Consider the following 27,262-nt stretch of genomic DNA (forward strand, 5'->3'; position numbering starts at 1 on the left):
AACAACAAACATATGCATTAATCTAGCTCTATTAATGAAGTAAACCTTCACAGTAACTCAACAAGAGCATTACTAAACACTGATCCACGTAAGGTTTGAAACATACAGGATCCATGAGGGGCTCGAGAAGGTAAATGTCAAGAGGATGTTTCTCCTCATGGGAGAGGTTAGGACCTGAAGACATGGTCTCAGAATTAAAGGGAGCCAATTTAAGGCTGAGATGAGGAGCAATTTCTTCTGAGGACTGAGTCTTTGGAACTCCTTGACACAGAACCGTGGGAGCAGAATCCTTGTGCATTTTTAAGACTGAGATAGATTCTTGATCAGAGATAGCAGGAACTGCAGAAGCTGGAGAATCTGAGATAACAAGGTGTACAGCTGGATGAACACAGCAGGCCAAGCAGCATCAGAGGAGCAGAGGACCCTTCTAGGCCCGAAACGTCAGCTTTCCTGCTCCTCTGATGCTGCTTGGCCTGCTGTGTTCATCCAGCTCTACTCCTTGTTATCTTAGATTCTTGATCAGTCAGGGTATCAGGGGTTATGGGGAACGGGTGGGAAAGTGGGTGTGAGAAATATCAGATCAGTCATAATCCTTTTGAATGGCACAGCAGACTTGCGAGGCCGAACGACCTATCCCTGTTCCATTTCGTGTGGTCTTATGGAGCTATTCTGATGTACAACCAAAACCTGGGAGGGTGAAGACAGACAGCATGAGATGAAGCACAAGATAAAGGGGAAAGGGGAGGTGGGCGTCAGAGAGGTTTACAGAGGGAATTCTAGAATTTAGTGCCCAGACAGCTACAGACATAGTGACATTCCCCCTACGCTATGCACAGTTGCTTTGAGGGTCCATGCATAGCAAACTGCATCGATGTCATTCCTAGCATTGACATCCAGTTGCTGAAGAAGAAACAAAATTAGGGATAACGTAGCACACCACCAACGGTGAGACGATAAAAAAACCCTGTATATCTGAGGATCTCTCCATATTGGAGTGTTTGATGCACATTTCTATCACATGGCCTCAGGGCACATTGGTGCAGGGCATGGCCAGCAGAGCTGTCACATTCTCCACGCGGCTAACTGTGACCTAGTGACATCCACAACTACCTCCTGAAGCAGACAGTAATGTCAGAAGCAGCCACTAGAGACATTATGGGCAAGGGTCACTGTCTCAGGCCTTTCAGCCAATGCATACAGAGGGGTTGGAAACTGTAGAAGCTCCTCAAGCTGCATGCCTTCCAAAGAATGTACAATGAGGAGGAACATGAGTACTGAAAATGCACTGATGAACCTCAGAGGAAACATGGTATATAGAGAAAAATGTTTATTTATCTTGTACGTTCAGTAACCTCTAATTGGCAATGTTCTGTCCTCGGGATATATACCAGATATGGAATGCACATAGCAAATATTAAGACCATTGCAATCACTTTGTGTGAAACATGTTGTATGGAGACAAGTTAAACTCCTACTGCAAATTTTGTAATAATCATACTGAAATGTTTTGCAATTCTTTTTTACAAATTTTATAATGCATTTTTATTTTAATTTTGCTATATATTTTGTTTTGTAATGTATTTGCAACTTTTAAAAATTCTGTAATTTAAAAAATAGTGCAATTTAAAATTTTCATTAGCTTTCTAAAACATAAACTTTACAAATGTCATGAATAAAGTGTATTTTTCAAAAAGTGGAAAATAAGATCAAGGATGCACGAAACGCCAGATTTGGATGACTGTCGATCTATCAAGCAATTGAAGACTGGAGGAGGACGAAAAGTCTGCTCGGAATGTGGCGCCCCTGAATTCCTGGCATTTAGCTTCCTGCCTGCAGATAAAATATCCCCAACCCGATCAAACCCAAGGATTGGGAATATAATCAATTATTGGTACATTGGACTTAAACCATCCAGTGACCTTTCTTCAGATCTTTGAAGAAGAATTCAACACATTAACTCAGTTTCTCTCTCCACAGATACTACCACATTTGCTGAATTTCTCCTGCACTTCCTGTTTTTGTTTGTTTCGGATCTCCAGCACCCACAGTTCTTTGTTTTATTATTTGGTTCCAATCAAGGATCAACAATTCTGCACTAATCAGAAAGGCCAGGAGATTTCAGCACTTATAGATCCCCAGCTGGTTCATTTCCAATCTCAGCCGTTCCACAGAAAAACGATGGCACGGTGGCTCATTGGTTAGCACTCCTGACTCGCAGCTCCAGGGACCAGGGTTCAATTCCATCCTCGGGCAACTGTCTCTGTGGAGTTTGGAGTTTCTCCTTGTGTCTGCGTGGGTTTCCTCTGGATGCAATGGTTTCCTCCTGCAGTCCAAAGATGTGCAGGAGGGGTCTGGGTGGGATGCTCTTCAGAGAGTCAGTCTCATTTCATTTCAGCATGATTATTACAGCATTTGCAATTAGAGTTCAACTTGTCTCCTTACAACATGTTCCACACAATGTGATTGCAATGGTCTTGGTATTTGCAATGTACATTCCATGTCAGATATACAACCCTGAGGACAGAACATGGCCAATTAGAGATTACTGGAAGTACAAGAGAAATAAACTTATTGGAGAGCCGAATGGTCTCTTTCTGCACTGTGGTGATTCTATGAAGAGAAAATAAAAATCAAAAGAAGATCTTAGCTGTTCCATGATGTTCTTCGGGCAACAGATGTGTGCAGACCAGCAATGTCAGGAGGCAAGGTGGAAATTTCCCATTATCCCTCAGGGGTAAGGTAGAGGGTTCATGGATCGACAGAATCGAAAGGGGTTGCTGAAAATGTCATGGCTTAACTGTTTGAGGTATTCATTAGTCTCTACACATCAAAACTCATTTACACACACATTCCAAATGTAGCAACTTTTGACCAGGTTCCAATAGTCCCAACCCGACAAAGTTTGTGGTGGACAATGCCTTTTCTCCGACTTTAAAGTTATCTTGCAGGATTGTGGACATCACTAGTCCATCTCTAGCTGCTCTTCAAAGGTGGGGCAGGTAGATTGCTTTCTTGAAATATTGCAGTTTGTAAGACAAAAATAAACTTTGCCAAGGCTGTTCGGGATAGCATCCTTGTATTTCTGACCGAGTGATGGAGGTTTATGGAAAGCTTCCTAACCTTTCCCAATGTATTCATCTCACTTTAATCATCAAGCTGAGCTCTGTTGTTCAAGCCTACTGGATGTGGGAATTCTGCACATTCCATTCCTTCTCTGTCAAAAGTCTTCTCATTTGATGACTTTGCTGCTTTATCACACAGAATGGAAAGTGAAGGTCAGCTGAATATATATATAATCATTCCTTAACTAATGTGCGACACAGACTGCAGGGCACCCTGACAGACAGAACACATTCTGAAAATTGAAAAGTCATAAAACTCTATTACCAGACTCAAATATCAGTCAGAGGACAGTGATTAGCATAAAATGAATACATGCAAATTTAATGAAGTTTGTCACATCTAACTTCATGAATTAGTTTCAGCTATGTCAATATTCAATGGTCCTTTAAAATGACAAAAGAATCATTATGTTTTCTCAAGAAAATTTTATGGAATTGGTAAAGTCATTTTCATAATAAATTTATGAACAAGTGCCTTTATTTCATTTTCCAAACCAAGCTGTAAAATAATTTGGGGATCATAAATAATTTACATTCATACATACCATCTGAGCTGATGATCTACGTATTTTGTCTTAATTGCTTTGATCCCAAATTCATAACTGCCAATTTGTCACACTGAAAACACAGAGGTTATCTCTGCAGTTTCTCGTACCTTCATACCATATCTCACATGGCTTTGAGCCTCCACCAGATATGGAATGAGTTTGAGGTGAAGATATTGTTACATAAGCAAACGCTTTGCAAACAGGAAGATTCCACAAACAGATATGGCACTGATAGCCTGTTGATCAATGTTTAGAAAGGCTGGATAAGCAGAGATGTTGAATGTTATACAATGTTTGCTTGTGCATTCAGAGGCTGAAGCTAACTTTTCCCATCAGTTTTGCAACACTGATAATAAAGCTTTGAGATTGGAAAAGTGTGGAGCATGACCTTAGGAAGAGGGATTGGTAACACTGAACAATTTTACAAATCATGGATTTTAATCTGAAATCCACGCAAGAGAAACAGAATTTCCAACATTAATCTGCAATATATACACATCTGTGTGAATTATATTTAACAGCAGCTCACCATAAAATACCAGATTTAAGTCCGGCATGTTTCCTTGTCATTTTCTGCTGCAATAACAGTGATGATCTAGTCATTTAGACCTCCAATACTCCCTTCTCTCCAGTCTGAGCATCACCTCTCATCCAGAAGTGGTAAAGAGATCATCTCCCATTGCCAGTGCCAAAGTTGTTAGTACAGGCGCTATCAATACAGGAGGACGATCACATACACATACACACGCTTATTTAATGCACCAACACACATGTACACACTCCACACCACTGACCCAAAACACACATGGACATACTCAACCCCATTGTCCATACATGCACACACATACAGAAGTCTTGTGACAAATGTCAATGTCCTTACCTCTGAGCCAGGAGTCCTGTGTTCATATCCCACCAGTTCCAGAGGTGTGTAGTAACATCTCTGAATGGTTGATTAGGAAATACTCCTTTACACATGTACGCACCCAACACTAATTCCCAAAGTACGCGCACGCACACACACACACACACACACACACACACACACACACACACACACACAGGGAAGCTATGGCCTAGTGGTCTTATTGCTAGATAATTAATCCAAAGACCAGGTAATGTTCTGTTGACATCGGTTCGATCTAACAATGACCATGACATAAAACCGTGGTCCACTGTCAGAAAAAACCATCTGGTTCACTAATGTCCTTCAGGAAAGGAAACTGTCACCCTTACCTGGTCTGGCCTATGTGTGACTCCAGACCCACAACAATGTGGTTGACTCAACTCCCTGAAATAACTCCACAGAGGCCAGTCGCCCTTTATTTACACAAGGAAAGTCCTTGACTCTGGTACAGCCTTGTCAGAGTCACCTTCCAGAGTATGAGGATGTCTAACATTCCTGTTTATGTCTGTCAGCCAGAGCTCCCGGATTGGGGCTGTTAATCTGGTCCAGTTGGGGAACCCATCCTACGAGGTCCACCTGGCTGACCTCGTTACAATCATTACATTGCCTTCTGGGTAATTAGGGTTAGGCAATAAATGCTGACCCAGTCCGTGACACCACATCCTGTGAATGTTTGTGTTAAAAAAAAACATTTGTACACACACAACCCAAATGTCCAAACCCAAGAACAAATATATATGCCTACCATTAATACATCAATCAAGTTACGTGACACCTGGTCCACTTCCCTGATGTGATGCAAGAGGAAACTTCCTTTCCATATACATCTTGTCAAGACCATTCAGGATCTCATCCACTTCAATCAGATCATTCCTCATTCTTCTAAACTCCAGTGGAACAAAGCCCAGACTGTCCACCCTTTCCTCATAACACAACCCACTCATTCCAGGTAATAATCTCATAAACCTCCTCCTGAACCACTTCCAATGCTTTTACATCCTTCATTAAATAAGCAGAACATTCATTATTGTTGTGTTCAGTTCATCTCACGATAAAAGGATAATCAAAAAGCCAAATGGGATGATAAGTGTTATGTCTAAATATCAACCATTATGTGACTCACACACTGGAATACCCAAGTTGCTCTGCACCTTGGAATCCCATAGTCATTCTCCATTTCTGCGATACTGATTTCATTATTCTTCCCAGTAAGAGATGGAGAAATGGAGAATCTAGAGGTCAGCAAGTGCTAATGCAGGAATGAACAAAATCAGGATTTGGAAATGTTGGAGTGCAGAGATCTCAGAGGGCTGACAGGCAAGAAGACGGGGCAGATAGGAATCATGCAGGATGACAGTTTACAAACATGATTCCCAACATTTGTTTCATATGCCTATTGAGCAAATAAAGGCCTTGTAAAAGTTGCAAGATGTGTCAATAAGAAGCTAATTTTGCTTCACTTTGAACAGTTCCAACTCAAGAATGTAACAACCATTAAAAAGGAAATAAGTCAGTGGTCATTCAAGTGCTTCTCAAAAATTCAGCTTCTTGGAGACAAAATCGGTTAGCACTGTTCCCTCACAGCACCAGGGATCTGGGCTCGATTCCAGCCTCGGGCAACTGTCTGTGTGGAGTTTGCATGCTCTCCCCATGTTTCCTCCGGTTGCTCAGTTTCCTCCCACAGTCCAAAGATGTGCAGGTTACATGGATTTTGGCAATGCTAAATTGCCCATACTGCACAGGGATGTGTAGGTGAGATGGATTAGTCACGGGAAATGCCAGCTTACAGCAAATAAGGTTAGGCAGGCATGGGTCTCGATGGAATGCTCTTCAGAGGGTCGGTGTGGACTCAATGGGCCAAATGGCCTGCTTCCATGCTGTAGAGGTGCTATGATAACCAAGGCTGCCATTTGAAGCACAATAAGTTACCACGAAAGGGGAGGAACAGATTTTTTTTTGCATGTGCGCTCTGTTGACTGATGGAAGAATGCAGAGTCAGGACGCTAGCATAAGTCCATGAATGTTTGGATATGGGATCTCAGGCTTGTTAAAACCTGTGAGTGCCACCACAATATCTCCAGCAATCAGGACTCCCTCAGAACTGCAAACTGCTGGTCAAAATTGATTATAAATGCAAGAAAGGCTTGATCCCAGATTGTTTCAAATCAGAAATTGACAGCTGTATCAATTAAACACACTGCAAAATATAGATATTTTGGATTTTATTACGAGTAAAATATGTTAAATGTTGAGTATTGGAACTAATCTCCAGAGTAAACTTATTACAAATTGCTCAACGGGTCATCTTCATCTTTTTTGAGAAGCTCAGCTTCTGATAATGATTTTGATGGAACTCGAATGGATTGGAAAATCTATTGCAGCAGGCCCCCAAGAAAGAAAAACATAAACCTATAATGTGCTTCTTTTCGATATTGATCCTGAACCAGTTTGGTAACATATATAAAGCCACCAACTGTGAAAATGGATCAATTCCAAACACAAAAAATATTACCATAAATCTTTGACGGGGTCCATGTCAGGAAGCACAGGATTAATGAAGATAATCTGAAATAAATCCAGAAAGTGTGGGAGCATTTCTTCAGAGATTCCTGTTTTTACTTCATGAATAAAGACATTTTGTGGTTCTGGTATTCCCCAGACATTAAAAGCGATCAGTGCGTGCTCAGGTGTGACTACTGACCAGGACTGTGGTCAGGTGTTTGTAGCAAAGAGAACGATAACCAGTGACCAGTTTTAAACAGCTAGTGAGAGTGCGTGCATGAGATATCAAGAGAGCGAGCATGAGATGTCGAGAGTGCAAGAGAGAGAGAGAGTGAACACGAGAGAAAGAAAGTGAGCACGAGAGAGAGACAGTAAGCGCAAAAGAGAGAGTTAGTGCGAGAGAGAGAGCGAGAGAGTGAGCGTGAGACAGCGACAGCGAGACGGAGTGAGCAAAAGTGAGACAGGCAGTGAGAGAGCGAGCGTAAGAGATACAGCGTGAGAGAGACAGAGAGAGAGTGAGCGTGAGAGAGAGTGAGCATGAGAGAGAGGGTCAGCAAGACAGAGTGAGCAAAAAACAGAGAGAGGCAGCAAGAGAGCGAGCGCACGGGGACGAGTGCGAGGGAGACTGAGCAAGTGCGAGACAGAGAGACAGAGTGTGAGAGAGAGAGAGAGACAGAGTGCAAGAGAGAGAGAGAGAGCGAGAGAGGGAGAGTGTGCGAGAGAGGGAGAGTGTGCAAGAGAGAAAGTGCAAGAGAGCGAGTGTGTGAGAGAGAGACAGAGAGGGAGAGTGTGCAAGAGGGAGAGAGTGCAAGAGAGCGAGTGTGTGAGAGAGAGACAGAGAGGGAGAGTGTGCAAGAGAGAGAGAGTGAGAGAGAGAGACACAGTGAGGGTGAGCATGAGCACGAGAGTGAAAAGACTTGCCCAATGAGGAAATACTAATGTAATGACAAGGTTCACACATCAGTTAAACTGCTTGAGTTTTTGCGCTCATCATTTAGGATGTCACCCATGTCACCAATTAGATTTCCACTTATAGGGCATCTGTCGTCCTCTGCATAATTGTGATAGTTTCCAGGAGGGGCCTTCTTTGGCTCACGTTCAATTTTTTATTCATGACATCTATTCATACTGAATCAATGGTCAGCTATTAATACAAATTAAGATTTTGCACACCTGCTAAATTTAAGCAGACTTGCAGGAACAATTTTATTGTTGCAGTGTTTGCTTTCAGCAGTATTACTGTTCTTGAATAATTTACAATCCCGTGGGATTTTCACAAACATTGCGACCTTCATTTCCGAACTGAAATTTAACATCATCCATACAACATTGTTGAAAATTTGTGCCTCTGGATACAATCGAGGAAATTGATTTTGGAACGCTTAATAAGAGCAGGCAGCAACAATTGCTCTCGAAACACTCGTCCGCAGTTGTCTGAATGAACGCAGCTCACATAACTGTCAAGGATCTTGATGCTGTCCAGCACAAAGTAGCCCACTTTACTATTCGCCATCTTAAACGCTCACTCCCTTTGCCAGTGTAGCCGTGCTTACCATCTGAATGGTATGCACGGCCACAACATGCTGAGGCTCCTTCAGCAGAATCATCCAAATGCCCGACCTTAACTGTCTGGAAAAATATGGGTAGACAGATGCACAGGCAGACCACCATTTGCAAGCTCCCCTCCAAGCCGCTCACCATCCTGACTTGGAAATATATCGCCGCTCCTTCAGTGTCACTAGGTCAAAGTTCTGGAAGTCCCCCCCTAGGGGCACTGTGGGTCACCCTACACCGGGCGGATTGCAGCGGTTCAAGATGGCAATTCACTACCAATTCCGAAAGCCATTAAATTTCAGCAATTTGCCCAGGCAACAGTGTGCACACACCATCTAAGAATGAGACAGTAAATAATTGCAGACCTAAAGAAAACCTTACAATGTTCCTCATCTTGGCAACAGCAAAGCACATTTTTTGTATGCAAACTGATGTTAGAAATTACCTCCACAGGAGAGGTTTTGGTCCATTATATGGAAATGGAGCATCATGTGGGCAGAGGAACATGCAAGAGAGACAGTTCTGCTTGCTCAATACCAAATGTAGAAATGTCGACAAAATGCATCAATATTTTGAAAATTTTAAAATAATGAACTGTTTTGCTTTTCTGACTAGGTTTATGCTTCAACATTTTAAATTCTGAGGGAAACATTATCCATTTCATTTCTAACATCATCTGAGGGTTCGCCTACAGCAACCAACATTAACACAGAAAAGTAGAAAATAAGAGCAGGAGTAGGCCATTCGGCCCTTCGAGCCTGCACCATTCAATATGATCATGGCTGACCATGCAATCTCAGTATCCCATTCCCGCCATCTCCCCGTACCCATTGACCCCTTTAGCCGCAAGGGCCACGTCCAGCTCCCTCTTGAATATATCTGATGAAGTGGCCCAACAGCTTCCCGTGGAAGAGAATTCCACAGGTTTACAACTCTCTGAGTGAAGATATTCTTCCTCATCTCAGTCCTGAATGGTTTATCCATTATTCTTAGACTGTGACCCCTAGTTCTGCACTTCCCCAACATTGGGAACATTTTTCCCGCATCTAGTCTGTCCAGTCCCACCAGGATTTTATATGTTACTATGAGATCTCCCCTCATTCTTCTAAATTCCAGCGAGTACAAGCCCAGTCGTTCCGGTTTTTCCCCATATGTTCAACTTGCCATCCTGGGAATCAGTCTGGTGAACCTTTGCTGGACTCCCTCAATAGCAAGAACGTCCTTCCTCACACTAGGAGACCAAAACTGCACACAATACTCAAAATGCGGCCTCACAAAGCCCTGTGTACGAGACATTTTAAATAAAAGAAACCATTTACAACAGAGTTCTCAGAATAAATTTGGCATGAGCCAGAGTGAAGGCCAAAAGGATTGATGAAAAGCGTAGGTTTTAATAGTATCATAAAGGAAAGTAGACAGGTAGGCAGGAGGAGAGCCAGAGGTTCCAGTGGAGGGAGAGGGAGGGTGAATTCCAGAGTTTGCAGTCTAGGAAGCTGAAGGCACAGCCACCAACAGTGAAGCAATTAAAATCAGCATGTACATGAGGCCAGAGCTACAAAATGCAGAGATTTTGGAAGCTTGAAATGGTGAAGGTGATTGTAGGACAGGGCTGTGGTCGGGGGAAAGGGCGGTGGTCGGGGGACAGGGTGGTGGTCGGGGGACTGGGAGGTGCAAAGCCAGGGAATGATTTGAACACAGACCAATATTTTAGAATCAAAAGGTTCCAGAACAAATGGGAGCAAAATTTTGTCTGTAAAATAAAACCAAAGGCGTTTCTTTGTGGAAGGATCCTTACTCAGGAGCCCGCCCATCAGGAACCTCTAATCTGAAGTTCAGGTGGGAAGTGCACATTGCAACAACAATTACATTGTAAGGAAGTGTATTTTATTCACATCCCTCAAATGCCTCCTAACAGTGGTCACAGAATTTAACTAATTACAGACCCTGTTTGGGCAAACACCACTCCTATTTCTTCCACTGTAAATTCCAGAGACTGCAGCAGCGTAAAATCATTTGATCCATTTTCAGAGATGTTCACTGAAGAAACAGTCTTTTGCAAATAATGTCATACAGTCATGAGTTTCCATTTGATTCCCTGGAATATTTGATCAAATGGATAGCATATCCAGCGACATAGCACTCCCTCAGTGCTATATTAGATGCTTGCTAAGGTTTGACTGATATGGAGGTGCCAGTGTTGGACTGGGGTGGACAAGGTCAGAAGTCACACGACTCCAGGTTTAAAGTAGGTGACAAAGCAGCAATGCTCCGAAAGCTTGTGATTTCAAATAAACCTGTTGGACTATGACCTGGCGTTATGTGACTCTGACCCCCAGGCTAGAGCCCCCTGACCCCCTGGGCCAAGGGGACGCATAAATCCAACTACTGCTCCCCGAGATTGGGTAAGATTGTGTCAAATGACCAGTTGTTAAGTTAATACAGAATTCAAATGAATTAAGGCAGCTCAGTCTACAACCTACAGAAATTCACTGATCTCAAAGACTCAGTAAATTACAGAGCACGAAGCTTAAACTGACTTTAACATAAAGCTCCTCCTCAGGGTTTACCACCTACCTCTGGGATACGGACACTGTATGGTTGATTGTGGAAGACGGGTGCGTTGTCATTCACATCACCAACCTGAATATTGACAATGCCTTTAATCACCTGTAAATGATGAGTAAAAAAAAAATGTTGAGAAACTGGTCGACATTTCACTTAATTATAAATGAATCAAATGAATATTCGACAGTGATGGATTCCTCCACCTGACAAAAAAGTAACATCGCTTTTCAGCAAGCACCTAATAGCTTTTGCATCCATTAAGTTGTCATTTGAGACTCATACTCTATCCTATTTCCACCAAAAATAGAAAAGCATTGTGCAATGAACTTATCAATATGCATTACGCTAAGTGTGAAACAGCTTGATTAATTCATGCAGATCACTTGCTGTGAAACTAGCTATGATCTTGTATACCTAATCAGTACAAGTAACCACAATCAGCAACATCATATTTCGGGAACGCTGATAAATACAACTTCATTTCATTACTTCATTATAATATTTAAACTTGCACTGAGCAGAACCTTGCCAAAAGTGACTTCAATTGGTTTTTATTCAAAATATTCCAGAACAGGAATACAATCCCCTGCAATATTTAAGCCCCATCAATATTTAAACACCCCCATATCACCTGTATGAAAGCTGCTTTGTAGTTTTAAAGCAGAGATTCCAAACACTGTTACCAGGTTAAGAGATAAAAAACATGAGCGTATTTATTGACTGGTATTTGACACAAACATTGCTATCACATTTGCGAAAGCAAGTACATTTTTTCTGGAAGCAGCTTTGTTTGAACGTTCAGTTAGAAGGATTATTTTTAAGCTTATAAGAAGTCTATTCTCCAAATCTTACATCAATTGCACATTAGTGGCACTGACATTAATAGTCTCCATCTGTGTTGTCTCATCGTATGATTCATACTGACAACCAGGAGAAGCAACAGAAATGAAGGAAAATTCTCGAGGATATGTTTACATAATGATGTGAAGAACAGATGAAAATTCAAATCAAGAGAAGCAGCTCCACGAATCTCACGCCACTGGTCTGCATCACTCATCTAGAATTCAAGGAGTCCTAGAACTCAACAATTAAGCCAAAACAACGGACTACTGAGGTCAGAGACTTAGAATTCTGAAACAGATAACTCACCTCCTGACTTCCCAAAGCCTGTCCAGCATCTACAAGGCACAAGTCAGGAGGTGATGGAATACTCCCCACTTGCCTGGATGGGTGCAGCTCCAACAACACACAAGAAGCTCGACATCATCCAGGACAAAGCAGCCACCTGATTGGCACCACATCCACAAACATTCACTCCCTCCACTACTGTCGCTCAGAGGCAGTGCGTACCATCTGCAAGATGCACTGCAGCAACTTACGAAAGGTCCTTTGACAGCACCTTCCAAACAAGCGACCTCTGCCACTTGGAACCATGAGAACGTCACCACCAGCAACTTCTGTTTCAAACCCCACATTACCCTAACTGGGAAGGGTAGTTGCTGTTCCTTCAGTGTCAAACTCGTAGCGCTCATATGCAAAGAGCACTGCAAAGGTTCAAGGAGGCAGCTCATCACCCCTTTTTTCAAGGGGCAATTAGGGATGGGCAACAAATGCTAGCCCAGCCAAAATACCCACATTTCATGGAAAGGTTTGATGAACGCCTGGCGAACTGACATGTGGTGACGAGGTGCTGTGGTTGGCTGAAAAGGAACAATGTGAAAGGTTTTAAAAACCAAATGAACTGTGGATGTTGCAAAACAAGAAACAAAAACAGAAATTGCTGGAAAAGCTCAGCAGGTCTGGCAGCATCCCTGGAGAGTAATCACAGTTAATGTTTCAGGTCGCGTCACCCTTTCTCAGAACTTTACAGGCGACTCCACCCAAAACATTACCTCTGATTTCTCTCCACGGACGCTGCCAGAGCTGCTGAGCTTTTCCAGCAGTTTCTGCTTTAGTAACTTCAAGGTTTTGATGTTCAAGATCATGATAGCGGTGGACTTCTCCAGTTTTACAAGCCATGGCATTCATTGTCATACTTCCTAATTCATTGAGAAAGCAGGAAAACAGCTGATCAGACGGCAATAGCTTACATTTATAAAGCACCCTTAATACTGCAAGACAACCCAAGCCGTTTTGAAGGAGCACTAACAAATGTGATAGCAAGCCACGCAAGGGGATATTTTGATAGGCTTGGTCAAAGACATTGGTTTTAAGCAGCATCTTAAAAGATATTCAGAACTGTCCCTACAATAGGGTAAATTGAGGTAACAGCCCTGTGCTCATTGTGGGAACCCCTACTAGGACCATAGCCACCTGGGAGGGATCAAAAGCCATACAACAGACAGAAGTGATGGTCGTCACAGCAAAGTTAAACCTGCAAACTCAGAGATCTTCATTCCTGGAATGGAAGGAAAAGCTGGAAAGCCCGTTGTAGGGAGACTGCTGGGTTGGTGCATGCAGAGAGATTTAGGGAGGGAACTCCACTGTTTGGGGTTCAGGCGGCTGAGGACATGGACAATAGCAGTAAGCAAAGGTCAGAACTGGAGGTGTGTGGAGATCTCGGAAGGCTGGAGGAGAGGAAAGACAAGCAGTTGGATTAATGCATATTTGCACTGCACAAACTGTACGAAAGAAATGAAAGCATTCAAATGGCAAATGCATCAAAAATTGCACAAAGGTGAATGAAGAATGTCTTTATCACAATGCCATGGATTGGATGGTGTTCTGTGGTAAAGACACATGGTCTAATTTCACAGCACTGGAGGAACAAAAGGAGAGAAAAGGCACACGACAGGAAACTTATCAATAAATGAACTCTGTCCAAATGACCTTTTGGATTCAGTCAGAAGATACAAGATCTAAAGAAAAGTGTTAAAAGCAGAAAGGGATATTACAAAGGCTTGTGTGTTAATGGAATTCATATCTGTCTACATCAGGGAGCTGCCAGTGTGATATGTACGCTGTGAGCAAGCATGATGGTAAATTAATCAATAAAACTGACGTAGCACTGTAAAATGTGAAGAATGTGGAAATAGGTGACAGTTTGAAAACAAAATGTTTTGACATTATCTCTGCTTGAAAGAGTCTTAACAGCTACAGCAATTTTTGATGGACGGGATCCATATCTCAAACCATATCCACACATGAACAGCGAGTGCTGCAGAACGAAGATGGAACAGACCGGGATCCTGTACTCTGAGAAAGAGGAGCCTGATAGAGGTTATCAAAACTGTGGAGGGCTTTGATAAGGTGGAAGTGGACATTGCTTCCATTGCTGGAAGAATCCAGAACAAGGGAACCTGTTGGGATCAGGGTTTCCTCAAATACATTTTGCTTTGAAGTTCGCAGGCAATTTGCACAACCGCGTGGCCCCTATGAAATGTTTGGCATGGTAATTGGAAGAGGCCCTGGGTGGGAGATTTCAGGTTGTTTCATAAGCATGAAATACTCACTACAAACAAAAAATCCATTAAGAAATTTGCCTGGTGAATGTTGGAGAATGTGGAACTTGCAACATGGAAAAGTGAAGATGCCTTAAAGCAAAGGACGTGACATAAAACATGGAAAACCTGTACTGGCATTCCATAAATTCCATATGATCTTTCAAATGGAAAACTGCCAAAAAAACGCATTTGCAATTGCCTGGCAGTGAGGTGTACAGCACAGTTAAAGTCTGAAGTCGATACAATCTGCCAACACCACATTCCACTTGAAACGCTAACTCCATTTTTCACTCTGCAAGCGCTGCCAAGCTTGCTGAGCATTCCCAGCTCTACCCATTCTTATTTGAAGCTTCCTGTCTCTCCAATATTTTGCTTTGATTGTCCTGCAAAAGGATGGCATTTACAAGGGAAATGCCCTGACAACTGGATACAGACATAAGTCTATGTCAAATCATGGGTTTGAAACCAAGTCTGATACACAGCACACAGGGGCTGGGTTTTATGAAGGGTGAGTAGTTTTCATAAAATAAAAGGTAGGTTTATCAAAAAGAGTGCTGCACCCCTTTGTCAGCTCAAATTCTTGCACAGGAGAATAAGTTATTTGGTAACACTTCAATAAAAGTCTCCATATTAGGGAATCCTATACTTTGGAGTTGATAAACAAGGGTTCACTAAATTGGTCCTATGATGAAGTCAGAAGTCATACGACACCAGGTTACAGTCCAACGGGTTTATTTGAAATTACAAGCTTTCAGAGTGCTGTCCTTTTGTCAGGTGAAGTCAAACAAATCAAGCAAGTTTCCTAAGGCCATATCAATCCTCTGTTATTTTGCCTCCTAATAAAACAATCTTCCTGCTCTCCATTGTACAACTCATCATAGCCTTTCATAGGGCTAAACAGTAACTACACTCTTCAAATTGGACCTAAAATAGAAAGGGATCCTTTGTTCATGTTCACATCAGGTCAAGGAGTCCTGAGGAAGTCATATCGAACTTCAAATATTACCTCTGATTCTCTCTAAACCAATATTGCCAGACCTGCTGAGAATCTCCAGCCCTTTCTGTTCTATTTCTCTTTCGCATCCATAGTATTATGCTATTATTCAAGAAAGCCAAGTTGCTCAAATCTTTTGTTTCGAGAGAGCAAAATTGTTACTTACGCTTTGCTTGTCACTCACAGAGAACTCGACTTGCAGTTCTGAAATCTCCTGAAAAAGAAAGGATTCAAAAATGAAGATGCAGAGAAATTTAAATCACAGAGGCATACATGGTCATGGGTTTGTGGCTTTCACAGTAAACAAACAGAAATGAGAAATACAATCCCTAAATACCAACAACATTTTGAGCTGGTAGCTAGAGCAAATCATTTCCAGGTTGGGTTCTTGAGTCAAATTGAGAGAGGTTGCTCCCAAGAAGCACACAGACTGCATCATCATGGCTCATCATCACCTTCTCAACGACAACTAGCCACGAGCAGTAAGTGCTGGTCTCACAAATGACGCTGACGTCCCTTCTTCTTTATTTGTCCATGGGATGGTGGTGTCTCTGGATGGACCAGCACTAATTGCTCGTCCCTAATTGCCCTGGAGAACGTGGTGGTGAGCTGCCCTCTTGAACTACTACAGTCTATGTGCTGCAGGTAGACTTTCAATGCTGTAAGGGAGAGCGCTCCAGGATTTTGACTCAATTAGTAATTAATGGGTTAAGGAATTAATAAAAAAAACTTTCTGATCTAGAGACTGTGAGAAATAAACCAGTCAGGTGTAGTACAATAGCAAAACTATTAACAAAGATTGTGGAAGCATTGACATCACTTTATATCACAAATGTACAATGTAACAATAAAGTAAAAAAATTCGCAATTACAATACAGCATCAACCATTGCTAGATATCTATTCTTTTCTTAGCACTACAAGATACTCCCAATATCTTGTTATTAAGTATGATTTAGCCTGCCTCAGTTGTTACGAAGTTGTGTAGAGCATCCGTGAATTGGAATGGAGGAAGTTAGAATTTGTTGATAGGAATAAATGTGGGGAAAAGCAGTGCATGGTCCCTTTAAGAGATTGTGCTTTGTCTGTGCTTGGAAGTTTACAATTACTGTACAGACAGCCCCAAAATTGAAACAAGTTTATCAGAAGGTTTTACAATTGGCAGGCAAAACCGCAGTTTTGTTTTGGTATTGAGACAAGAAGTTTGAATTTAGCCAATCACTTTAAACCAAGCACCCAGGTACAGAAAACCAATAGAATTTAAAACTGATAGTTTTGACAACCTGAAACCAATCATATTATAAGAAATTGATGTGTCATCAGGGGGTACATAAGATGAGGGTTTTTGAAAATCAGAGTGAGAGCCAACTGTCATCTGAGGGGAAGGCAAGCCTGCTACCTGAGAAATAAGCCCCAAGCTCTCACAAGAAATCACTAAGCACTCTAAGAAAGCACATCTATCCGAAAAAGGTACCACAACACTTTAGCTCAAAGAAGAAATTACAGAGAAACGATCCCTGGCAGCAGAATCAGTGGAAGAAAGACGTTTTGGCATAACGGAGAAGGCAGAGCATTCTGGAAGGCACAATCTGTGCAAATTTGGAGAGATTAAGTTTTAATTTATTGTTGTCTTTTAATTGGGTTTATGCAAATGGGACTTGTGTTTATTTGAACAGCATTCCAGTAGAATTTAGGCCAGGTAGGGAGTATTTCGTAGTCTAGGGGGAATTGTTTAGTTTGTTAGTCAGTCTGTTAATTTGCTCACTGTTAGAGTTAAATAAATAGTTACTTATAAAGTGGAGATCAGGGATTTTCTTTCGTTTAACCACTCTTAACAGATTGTAAAGGCAAGGTGAGCTTCTCTGGGTGTTTCGGGTTTAATTATGAGAAGGGAACCTCTTTTCCCCACCAAAACAGATTGGGCTTGTGTTTCAGTTTATGTATCAGAGGGGTTCAACTTTCCCCTTCTCTGTAACACATTTCACATGTATCAAAACATTATTTTATGTTCACCACTTTTAGATTTTGAGAACTAGAAGCAGAGCTATGCCCCTTAACCCTACAGTGTCATGCAATAACATCATGGCTGATCTGACTGTGACTCCCTTCAGGTTCTTTCCCAGGAATTTGAGACAGTTTGGCAAGTCCTTTTCCAAATCTATTGACATGAACTTCTCTCAAAATTTGAGAGCTTCAAAGTTCTCAGTTCTAATAACCTGCCGATTTCTAAACAAGCTCTTCTGGTTTGGAAGTTTTACAAATTTAACTCTTCTGACTTTTGTTGGAACCTCTTCTTCCAAATCCTCCTTCTGAGAGAGAAGCAAAACTAGCTTCTAAATGCAACATTAGTATCTTCTGAATCTAAACAAAAACTCATCCTACGCACTTCGAAATAGAAAACAAAACCAAAGGCCTTACAAGTTTACTCTACCAGCTGAAAACCTAATAGTGTGAACATATTTCCATTTACACTACAGGAGTTCACAATCACTGCTCTGTGACAAAATATTGGATTTAAACCTTCTGACCTTGTTTAATTAAAACAAAATGCTTCCCAGAAGTAACCCACACCCGCTTGCATCTATCTTGAAATACAAATTTCAAAGATTATTCTTAAGTATTAATTATGCTGGTTTCATTACACTTTTCTACCCAAAGAAAAATGAAAATTGATCCTCAAGATATTTTTTAAATTGCTGCCAAAAAGTTATATTTAACAGTATGTTTAGGAATAATAATGTTTATATTAAACATAGAATAAGATTCAAGAGAATTACATAAGTCAATTACAATCACAGCATTCAGTTTTCTTCAGACACAAACTGTCCGTCTGCTATAATGTTATCTTTTCTAGTCACATGAATCATTTTCAAATTGCATGATTCAAGCTTCAAACTCCACTGAAACAACAATATGCTTTTGTCCCAAAATTGCTTCAAAGGACAACAAAAGAGTGCAAAAGGTCTGCATAAGTAACAGTTTATTTGGAGTTGTTAGATCCATAAAGTTCAAACTAATTTACAGCCAACACAGGAATCAATGTCTCTTTTGGTTCCATTCAATATTTTGTTGACAAGCATTCAATTTCTTAAAAAAAAACTTATATTCTGTTTGATCCCTATTCAATCACCCTGTAGTAAATATGTACTTATACTAAAGTTTACTGGCATTATCAGCCAGTTTCCTTGGCTTTCCATAATTCAATGATGCTAAAACTTGTACAGTTGTCAGCACAGCTTGCAAGCTGTCCTTAGATATCTTAATGCCCATTCCATTTTCAACCTTTTCTAAAGTAAGTTTGTCAAAGGAGACACTATAGTGCTAACATTCAGCACAAACTTCTGATAAAATCCATTCATATTGTGTTTTGTGTTAGGCATGGGACAATCCATGATAGTCTTTACTTTTGCTGCTAGAGGTTCCGCAATGTGACCCAAATAATTTTTTTTGTGGGCAATTTCATTTTCATCCCAGATTTATGAACAAATTGCCTCTTTGTAACTCATCAAGCCAGTTTAGTCAAGTAGTGTAAATGTCCTTACCAGGTTTGGCTGAACACAGTCAAGTTGCTGATATTGACGGAGTAATTACATCGTCCTTCAGTGAACTTTTTGGTTTAATTTGCTACAGTTGCTGGCGTATTTTTTTCATTCCAAATAGCATACTTGACATTTATAAAGTTCTTCCAATGTTAAAAAAACCTGGTATTTCCTTAGCTCCATCAGTCAATGAAATTTGCTAATTTTCTTTTAGCAAGTCAATTTTGGTGACTAACCATTCATGTCCAATTCTTTCAATGCAGTCCTCCAATCTTGGGAAATGATAAAAGTTTACTTTTGTTACCATGTTGACTTCACAATAATAGATATTAAATTGTACCCATTCGGTTTCAGCACATCATGATACGTGAACTCCAGCTCTGTGACTCAGTTCAATTATGTCATTGGCCATCATGAACTTCATCACTTCCTTCCCTTGAGCTAATATCCCTGGATTAAGCCTGTAAGGATGTTGTTTTACAGGTAACACATCCCCTGGACAGCCAACATGATACCGTTATTCAAGAAGGGAGTTAAGGACAACCTAAGAAACTATAGGCCAGTTAGTCTAACCTCAATGATGGGGAAAACTACTGGAAGCCACTCTGAGGGGCAGAACTAAATGCACTTGGAGAGGCAGGGATGAATCAAGAACAGGCAGTATGGTTTTGTTAAGGGGAAGCTATGTCTGATGAACTTGATCAAATTTGTCAAAGATGTGATCCGGTGTGTAGATGCTGGCAATGCATTTGCCATAGTCTACTTGGAGTTCAGCAAGGCTTTGATGGAGACTGATAGTGAAGGAAGAGCCCATAGAATCTAGGGCAAGTTGGCTGAATAGATCCAGAACTGGCTGAGTGGCAGGAAGCAAAGGATAATGACTGAGGCATGTCTTTGAGACAGGAAGCCTGTGTCCAGGGATGTCCTGTGTCCTCAGGGATCAATGTCGGGACCCTTGCTACTTGTGGTATATGAAACTTAGTCTCAAATATAGGAGGGTTGATTAGCAAGTTCACAGATGATAAAAGAATTTGTGGCCAGGCAAATAGTGAGGAGGATAGCCATAGATTATAGGACGATATGGACAAGATGGTCAGATGGGCTGATAGTGGCAAATGGAATTCAATTCAGATAATTGTGGATCATACTTGGTCAAGACTAATCAGGCAAGAGAATACATGATAAACATGATCAGAGGGATCTTGGTGTGGATGTCTACCAGTCCCTTAAGGTATCAGGACAGCTGGGTAGAAGATGAGAGTTATGAAGACAGATTTGAGAAGCTGGGGTTGCTTTCCATGGAAAAAAATAGGAGACTGAGAGGAAACATCATTGAGATGTACTAAATTATGAAGGGCATAGATAGCATTGACAGGAAGGAACTGTTCCCCTTGGTGGAAGAACTGATGACTAGGGGCATTGATATCAGTTAAGGTTCAGGAAGTTTTGAGGGGATGTGAGGAAACAATTTTTCACGCAGAGAGTGGTAGGAATTTAGAACTCACTGCCTGTAAGGGTGATAGAGGCAGAAACCCTCACAAATATCTAGATGTGTACTTGTGATGCCAATGCTTCCGAGGCGAAGTGCTGGAAAATGGGATTAAAGGGCCTTTTCTGCACTGAAGACTTCCATGACTCCATATCAATGAAAGCAAAACACTGTAGATGGTGAACCATTTACTCTGGCCTATTCACACCAATCAGTTTATAAGTTTAAAACAGCTTTTGTAAGTCACTTCGATAGTTTTCTGGAAGTTATAGCACACAACTAACATTTTAAGCACTTCCGTATTGCTAAATCTCACAACTGGAGGATCAACTTTTTAAAATTTTCAATTTCTGATTCATTTTCCAATTGTTCAGATTCTTTTACTTCACTCTATATTTCTTTCATTACCACAAACATCTCTTTATTACACTCACAGATTCTTTCTCCTGTCTGGAGGGAGTACAACGTAGGTTTACCAAGTATAATACCTGGACTTCATGGTTACATTAAGAGGAGGGATTATACAAACTAGGCCTGTTTTCGCTAGAATTTAAAGGATTAAGAGATGATCTGTTTGAAGTCTTCAAGAAATTAACAGGAAAAGGCAGGGTAGAGAAAGATAAACTATTTCGTGGTTGAGAATTCTAGAACTAGGGTGCACAGTCTGAGAATTAGGGCCTGACCATTCAGGGAGAGAAGTTAGGAGGCACTTCCAACCACAAAAGGTTGGGAGAGGTTTGTAACTCTCCTCCACAAATGGCAATGGATGCAGGATCAGTTGTTAATTTTAGCGCTGCAAGAAAATTCACTGAACAGGGAAGGTCAACTCTGCTTTCTCTCTCCACAGACCTGCTGAGTTTCTCCAGCAATTTCTGTTTTGGTTCTAGATCTTCAGCAAGCACCATTCTTTGTTTTGTTTTAGGACTTATAAAAAAAAAATCACTGTCAGGAGATAGTAGGAACTGCCGATGCTGGAGAATCTGAGATAACAAGGTGTAGAGCTGGATGAACACCTACGCTCGGTTCACAATAAACGACTGCACCTCCCAGTCGCGAACCACTTCAACTCCCCCTCCCACTCCTTGGACGACATGTCCATCCTGGGCCTCCTGCATTGCCACAATGATGCCACCCGAAGATTGCAGGAACAGCACCTCATATTTCGCTTGGGAACCCTGCAGCCCAATGGTATCAATGTGGATTTCACAAGCTTCAAAATCTCCCTTCCCCCGACCGATCCCAAAACCAGCCCAGCTCATCCCCACCTCCATAACCTGTCCATCCTTTCTCCCACCTCAACCCCCACCCCCACCTCCTACCTCCCAGCCTCATCCCCACCTCCTTGACCTGTCCGTCTTTCCTGGACTGACCAACTCCCCACCCTAACTCCCCACCTACACTCACCTTTACTGGCTCTACCCCCACCTCCTTGAGCTGTCCATCTCCTCTCCACCTATCTGATCCTTTATCCATCTTCTATCCGCCTCCCCCTCTCTCTCTATTTCAGAACCCCCTTCCCCTCCCCCATTTCTGAAGAAGGGTCCAGACCTGAAACGTCAGCCTTCCTGCTCCTCTGATGCTGCTTGGCCTGCTGTGTTCATCCAGCTCTGCACCTTGTTATCTCACTCTCAGGCCATGGGTTTTGCTAGCTGGACAAGCATTGATTATCCATCCCTAGTTGCCCTTGAGAAGATGGCGGTGAGCTGCCTTTTTGAACTGCTGTAGTCCTTGTGCTGTGGGTTCACACACAATGCCCTTAGGGAGGGAATTCCAGGATTTTAACCCAGCGACAATGAAGGAACGGCGATACATTTCCAAGTCAGGATGGTGAGCAACTTGGAGGGGAGCTTGCAAGTGGTGGTGTTCCCATGTATCTGCTGCCCTTGTCCTTCTAGATGGACGTTGTCATGGGCTTGGAAGGTCAATCTTTGGTGAATTTTTGCAGTGCATCTTGTAGATAGTACACACTGCTGTTACTGAGCGTCAGTAGTGAAGGGAATGGATGTTTATGGGTGCAGTACCAATCAAGTAAAATGTTTTGTCCCAGATAGTATTGAGCTTCTGGAATGTTGTTGGAACTGCATGTTATGCAGCTAAATGTTACTGTTTCCAGATAAATTCTAGATTTGGGTCAGATAGCTTTTCTTTCTAATTCTGCCTTCTGTTGCATATTTCCTCATTAGGAGCACCAGGATGATGGGGGTGGGGGAAGGGGGTGGTAGTGTAGGAGTAATTCACCATTTACAAAGGAGCATGTCGGAATATCAAGGATGTACGTGGAAGATCGTGGTTAGAAAAACAGTTGAACATTTTTTCTGGAGTGTAGGGAGTGTACTACTGCACATTGGAAATAAATTTCTCTACAATAGCATCACCGTAACATATAACTTTAGCATGGAAGTGTAAAACTACACCAGAAAATTACTGAACTTTAAAAACATTTTTACAAGATCGAACCTTACATAGACATTATTGGCCATTAGGAGACGCATGGTGAAAGTAACAATGTGAACCAAATACTATGTTAATCCACTGTAAAATAAGACTGAATTACCACAAGGCACTTGTGGGAGTCTATTACTGCCAATTAGTGGACATTTGTTTTCCTACAGATTTGATGACTATTACACGCCACAAATCATCAAGATCAAATTGGCAGTAATTTATTCCCAAAAGCTGAATATTGCTTAATTAATAGATTCTTTAGCCAAGATAAATCACTCCACCCTCTAATGGCCCATGCATTAAGATGCAAGGGCTGGTGTTATACTGTGCCTCCAGGCTTGCCAGAAGCAATTACATTACATTACCTCTCTATCCAAAGTCTGGCGAAGCCAGACAACTCCCGTCTCGCTTTCCACTGCAAAATACTTGCTGGCTTCTTCCCCGACAACTCCAAACACAAGAGTATCGTTGTCTGGATCCCGTGCCCACAATTTAGTAATGGAGGAACCTATGGATACAAGACAGGAAAATAGCTCATCATCAAGAGAAAAAAGGATAGTTACAGCTGATGACAATTGAACAAATTTAAGTATTATTTATAGCAGACGTGTGTTTGTGTGTGCGCGCGTGCGCACGTGTATGTGTATGTGTTCAAGCAGGCTCACTCAGATTTTTCTTAGACTTCATTCCTAGAGACCATTAGAAATGGGAACAGGAGTAGGCCATTCAGCCCCTCGAGCCTGCTCCAGAATTCAATAGGATCATGGCTGATTTGACACTCTTTACATCCACTTTCCTGCCCTTTCGCTATAACCCGCAATTCCCTGACTGATCAAGAACCTATTTATCTCAGCCTTAATTATACACAAGCACTCTGGTCCAACACAGCTCTCTGTGGCAAGGAGCTCCAAAGACTCTCAATCCTCTAAGAGAAGAAATTCCTCCCTATCTCAGTCTTAAATTGGTACCCCTTTATTATGAGACTATGCCCTCTGGTCCTAGACTCTCTCATGAGGGGAAACATCCTCTCAGCATTTACCCTGTCAAGCCTCTTAAGAATTCTACGTGTTTCAATGAGGTCAACTCTCATTCTTCTAAACTCCAGTCAGTCAGGTCCCAGCCTGTTTAGCCTTTGCTCATAGAACAATCCCTTGATCCAGGGATTTAAAGTGAGCCATTTCAAGCTATATCAAAACAAAGGCCAGGCAGATTAAATTGTACTCTGAAAAACGGAACATCGCAGCCAAAGTACAGGGTTGCACATGTCAGTGTTGACGAAAGTCATTACCAAAACCACCAGGACATCCCAACTGAGCACGTGCCACTCAGCTTAAGAGCCAACTGCAGAGCGAGGGCAAGTATCTCGGTCCATTACAAGCCGTGTCAGTGGTGTCTCAGCTACCCAGATGCTGCCAGGCAATCAGGTTCTTGCCAATCCATCCGTGCCCAATTGCCCCCAGATTAGGAAATTGGAAGACACCTCCCAAACCCCAAAAACCAGCGAGTAGGTCATTGTTGCCGCTCATCTCGCCTGCCAGCAAGACAGGCAATCTGGAAGCAGGTGAATTGATGTTGTTAAGTGGCTGTTAATTGACCACTTAAGGGCTTTAATTGGTATCAAGTTGAGAATTCCCCAAATTGACCTTCTTGCTTAGAACCTGACTGCTGAGCTGCTGCGAAGTTAGAGAGTTTCTCTCCGGGGTCAATTTGCCCAAATATTTCCTTTTCTCACCAGCTCCAGAGAGGGAGAATCACAACCAATTGTTACACAGGGGGCCCATATATTAGTATCCTTTGTTCTTTTGATCTCTCTCTCAAACAGTTGTAGTTTTGATACAGTGCATTGAACGAAGATCGAGAGACTATATAAAGGAATTTAAGATCATGAAAAGTTGGATAGAGTAGGTGTGGAGATGATGTTTCCACTTGAGGGTGGGACGCACAATCACGGGCTGTAAGTAGACGATATCTCCCAGAAACATAGAAAATAGGAGGAGGAGTAGGCCACTCAGTCCTTCAGACCTGCTCCACCGTTATAGTCATGGCTGATCAACCAACTCATTACCCTGTTCCCACTTTTTCCCCCATACCCTTTGATTCCTTTAGCCCTAAGGACTATATATAACTCCTTCTTGAAAGCAAATGTTTTGGCCTTCACAGCTTTCCGTAGTAGTGAATTCCACAGGCTCCCTGCTCTCTGGGTGAAGAAATCTCTCATCTCTGTCCTAAATGGCTTACTCCACAGTCTGAGACCATGCCCTCCGGTTCTGGACTCTCTGGTCATCGGAAACATCCTTCCTGCATTTACTCTGTGAAGATGTTAGCATTTTATAGGTTTCTGAGATTCTCCCCTCATTTTTCTCAACTCCAATGAACATAGTCCTAACAGATCCAATCTCTCTTCATGCGTCAAACCTGCTGTCCCAGGAATCAGTGCAAGCCCCATGGAGAGTAACCACGTCCACAGATGCCACATCTCCAATCGACTCACAGGGTGCTTCTGTACTTTATTGTTGCAGTTTGGGGAGTGTACCATTAACTCCCATCATAATGCTACAGCAAGGATATGTTGCACTCAGGGACAGGGACTCAGCTCATGGACTGGGCCAGGCTGCACCTCGGTGCAGCTCTTTTGCTTCCTCAGCGCTCATTCACTCTGCACCAAGCTGGATGCTCAGAGTGTCTCTGCCTTGCCTTTCAGCAGATCACCCCCTCAGCCAGAGTGAATACACACACAGTACCTCCGTCTCGACTTGCCTTTCAGTGCAGACACACAGTGGGGCAGCCTGTCCTGGGTGTGAGCATTCCTCAGTCACGGGGCTGGACATGTTTCCAGAATGTACTGTGCTATGTCAATCTCACCTCTGCACCATGTTTGGTACTGTAGACAGCGAGGGCATCGAGCAAATGTCCATGTCTCAAAGTCTAAGGGGAATAGTCCTCAGTCAATTCAAGGGAGACACTGTCGGTCAGTAATTCCCGGCGCAATAACTCAGTCCGGGAGTGTGGACATGGTGATTCTGCTAGTCTTGGCGATCAGGGTCCTCTCTTCCTGGCGTTGGTGGGACAGGGGCTGTTCATGCTGGCATATGTGGGGGAAAAGATGAGGTGTCCCGAGTGAGTGAACAGACAGCGTAAAGGGCATGTCGAATTAGCAGTGTGGGGAAAACTGAGCAGGTAAGTGCAATACTATGTTATCGTAAGGATATAATGCCATAGTGAGAGTGACAGAACATGAGGTTTGGTGGGGCATGGGTGCAGTAGCAAAGATAAAGTGAGTGTGAGGTAGCGGGGGGAAGGTGATGGCACTGATCTGGACAGATGGGGAGGGGGGCGTAAGATCAGTGTGGGTCCTGGGTAACTAATGAAGTGAGTTTGGGATAGCTCTCCATGAAACTCAATGAAAATAACACCTTGCTAAAATTTGGTGAGATTTAGCCCAGGAAATAAAAAACAATGAACATTCAGCAATGTGATTGAGGCCAGACTGGGAATGGTACAAGAAGCTTAGAACAGTCGTGGTTCAGGCAGGCTTCAGACAGGGTGACTGCATGAAAATAAAGATGAAAATTTTGAAAAACGACTTGGAATCAATGTAGACCAGTGAGTGGCGACCTTCTTTAAAAAAAATTCTCTTTCATATGATGTGGGAGATACTGACTGGGCCAACATTTATTGCCCATCCCTAGTTGCCCTTTAGAAAGTAGTGGTGAACTGCCTCCTTGAACTGCTGTAGTCCATCTGGGTGTAGGTGCACCAACTAAGCCATTAGGGTAGGAGTTCCAGGGTCTGACCCAGTGACTGAATAAATGTGTACCACAGGAGGTCCACAGGGAGCAAGTAAAGGCCACTCAGCATCTGTTGGAAATGTAGGCGCACCATTCTGCAAACCACATTGGGTTGAATTATGACTCCTGGTCAGTGTGCCTTGAAGACACATGCTTTTGACTGGAGGGCTTAAAGGTCTCTCACTTCATCTTACCTAGGATATTTGAAGCATGACACTCTATTGAGAGCACGCTCTTATGTTTTAAATGAACAATTTAATATTGGCCCAGATACCTATGTACCCAAAGAACAGAATGTTTGTACATGATAATGAGTTGTAATAATTATGTTAGATTCTTCAATACCACATCCATGCCTGGTTTCTTATGT

The 27,262-nt window shown here is 42.2% G+C and overlaps 1 protein-coding gene across 1 annotated transcript in view; it reads right to left on the reverse strand.

Annotated features, from left to right (window-relative positions):
- LOC109932919 (cadherin-23-like) overlaps nt 1–27,262 on the reverse strand; it is a 375,734-nt gene that overhangs the window by 287,493 nt on the left and 60,979 nt on the right. The window contains exons 2-4 of the mRNA XM_048616204.1: nt 23,470–23,612; nt 15,799–15,846; nt 11,205–11,297 (exon numbers count right to left, since the gene is read on the reverse strand). Of these exons, the coding sequence (XP_048472161.1) occupies nt 11,205–11,297; nt 15,799–15,846; nt 23,470–23,612 (284 nt within the window). The remainder of the gene's footprint in view (nt 1–11,204; nt 11,298–15,798; nt 15,847–23,469; nt 23,613–27,262) is intronic.

The sequence above is a fragment of the Rhincodon typus genome, chromosome 34, assembly GCF_021869965.1.
Source record: "Rhincodon typus isolate 14 chromosome 34, sRhiTyp1.1, whole genome shotgun sequence".
In the NCBI taxonomy this organism is placed as follows: Eukaryota; Metazoa; Chordata; class Chondrichthyes; order Orectolobiformes; family Rhincodontidae; genus Rhincodon; species Rhincodon typus.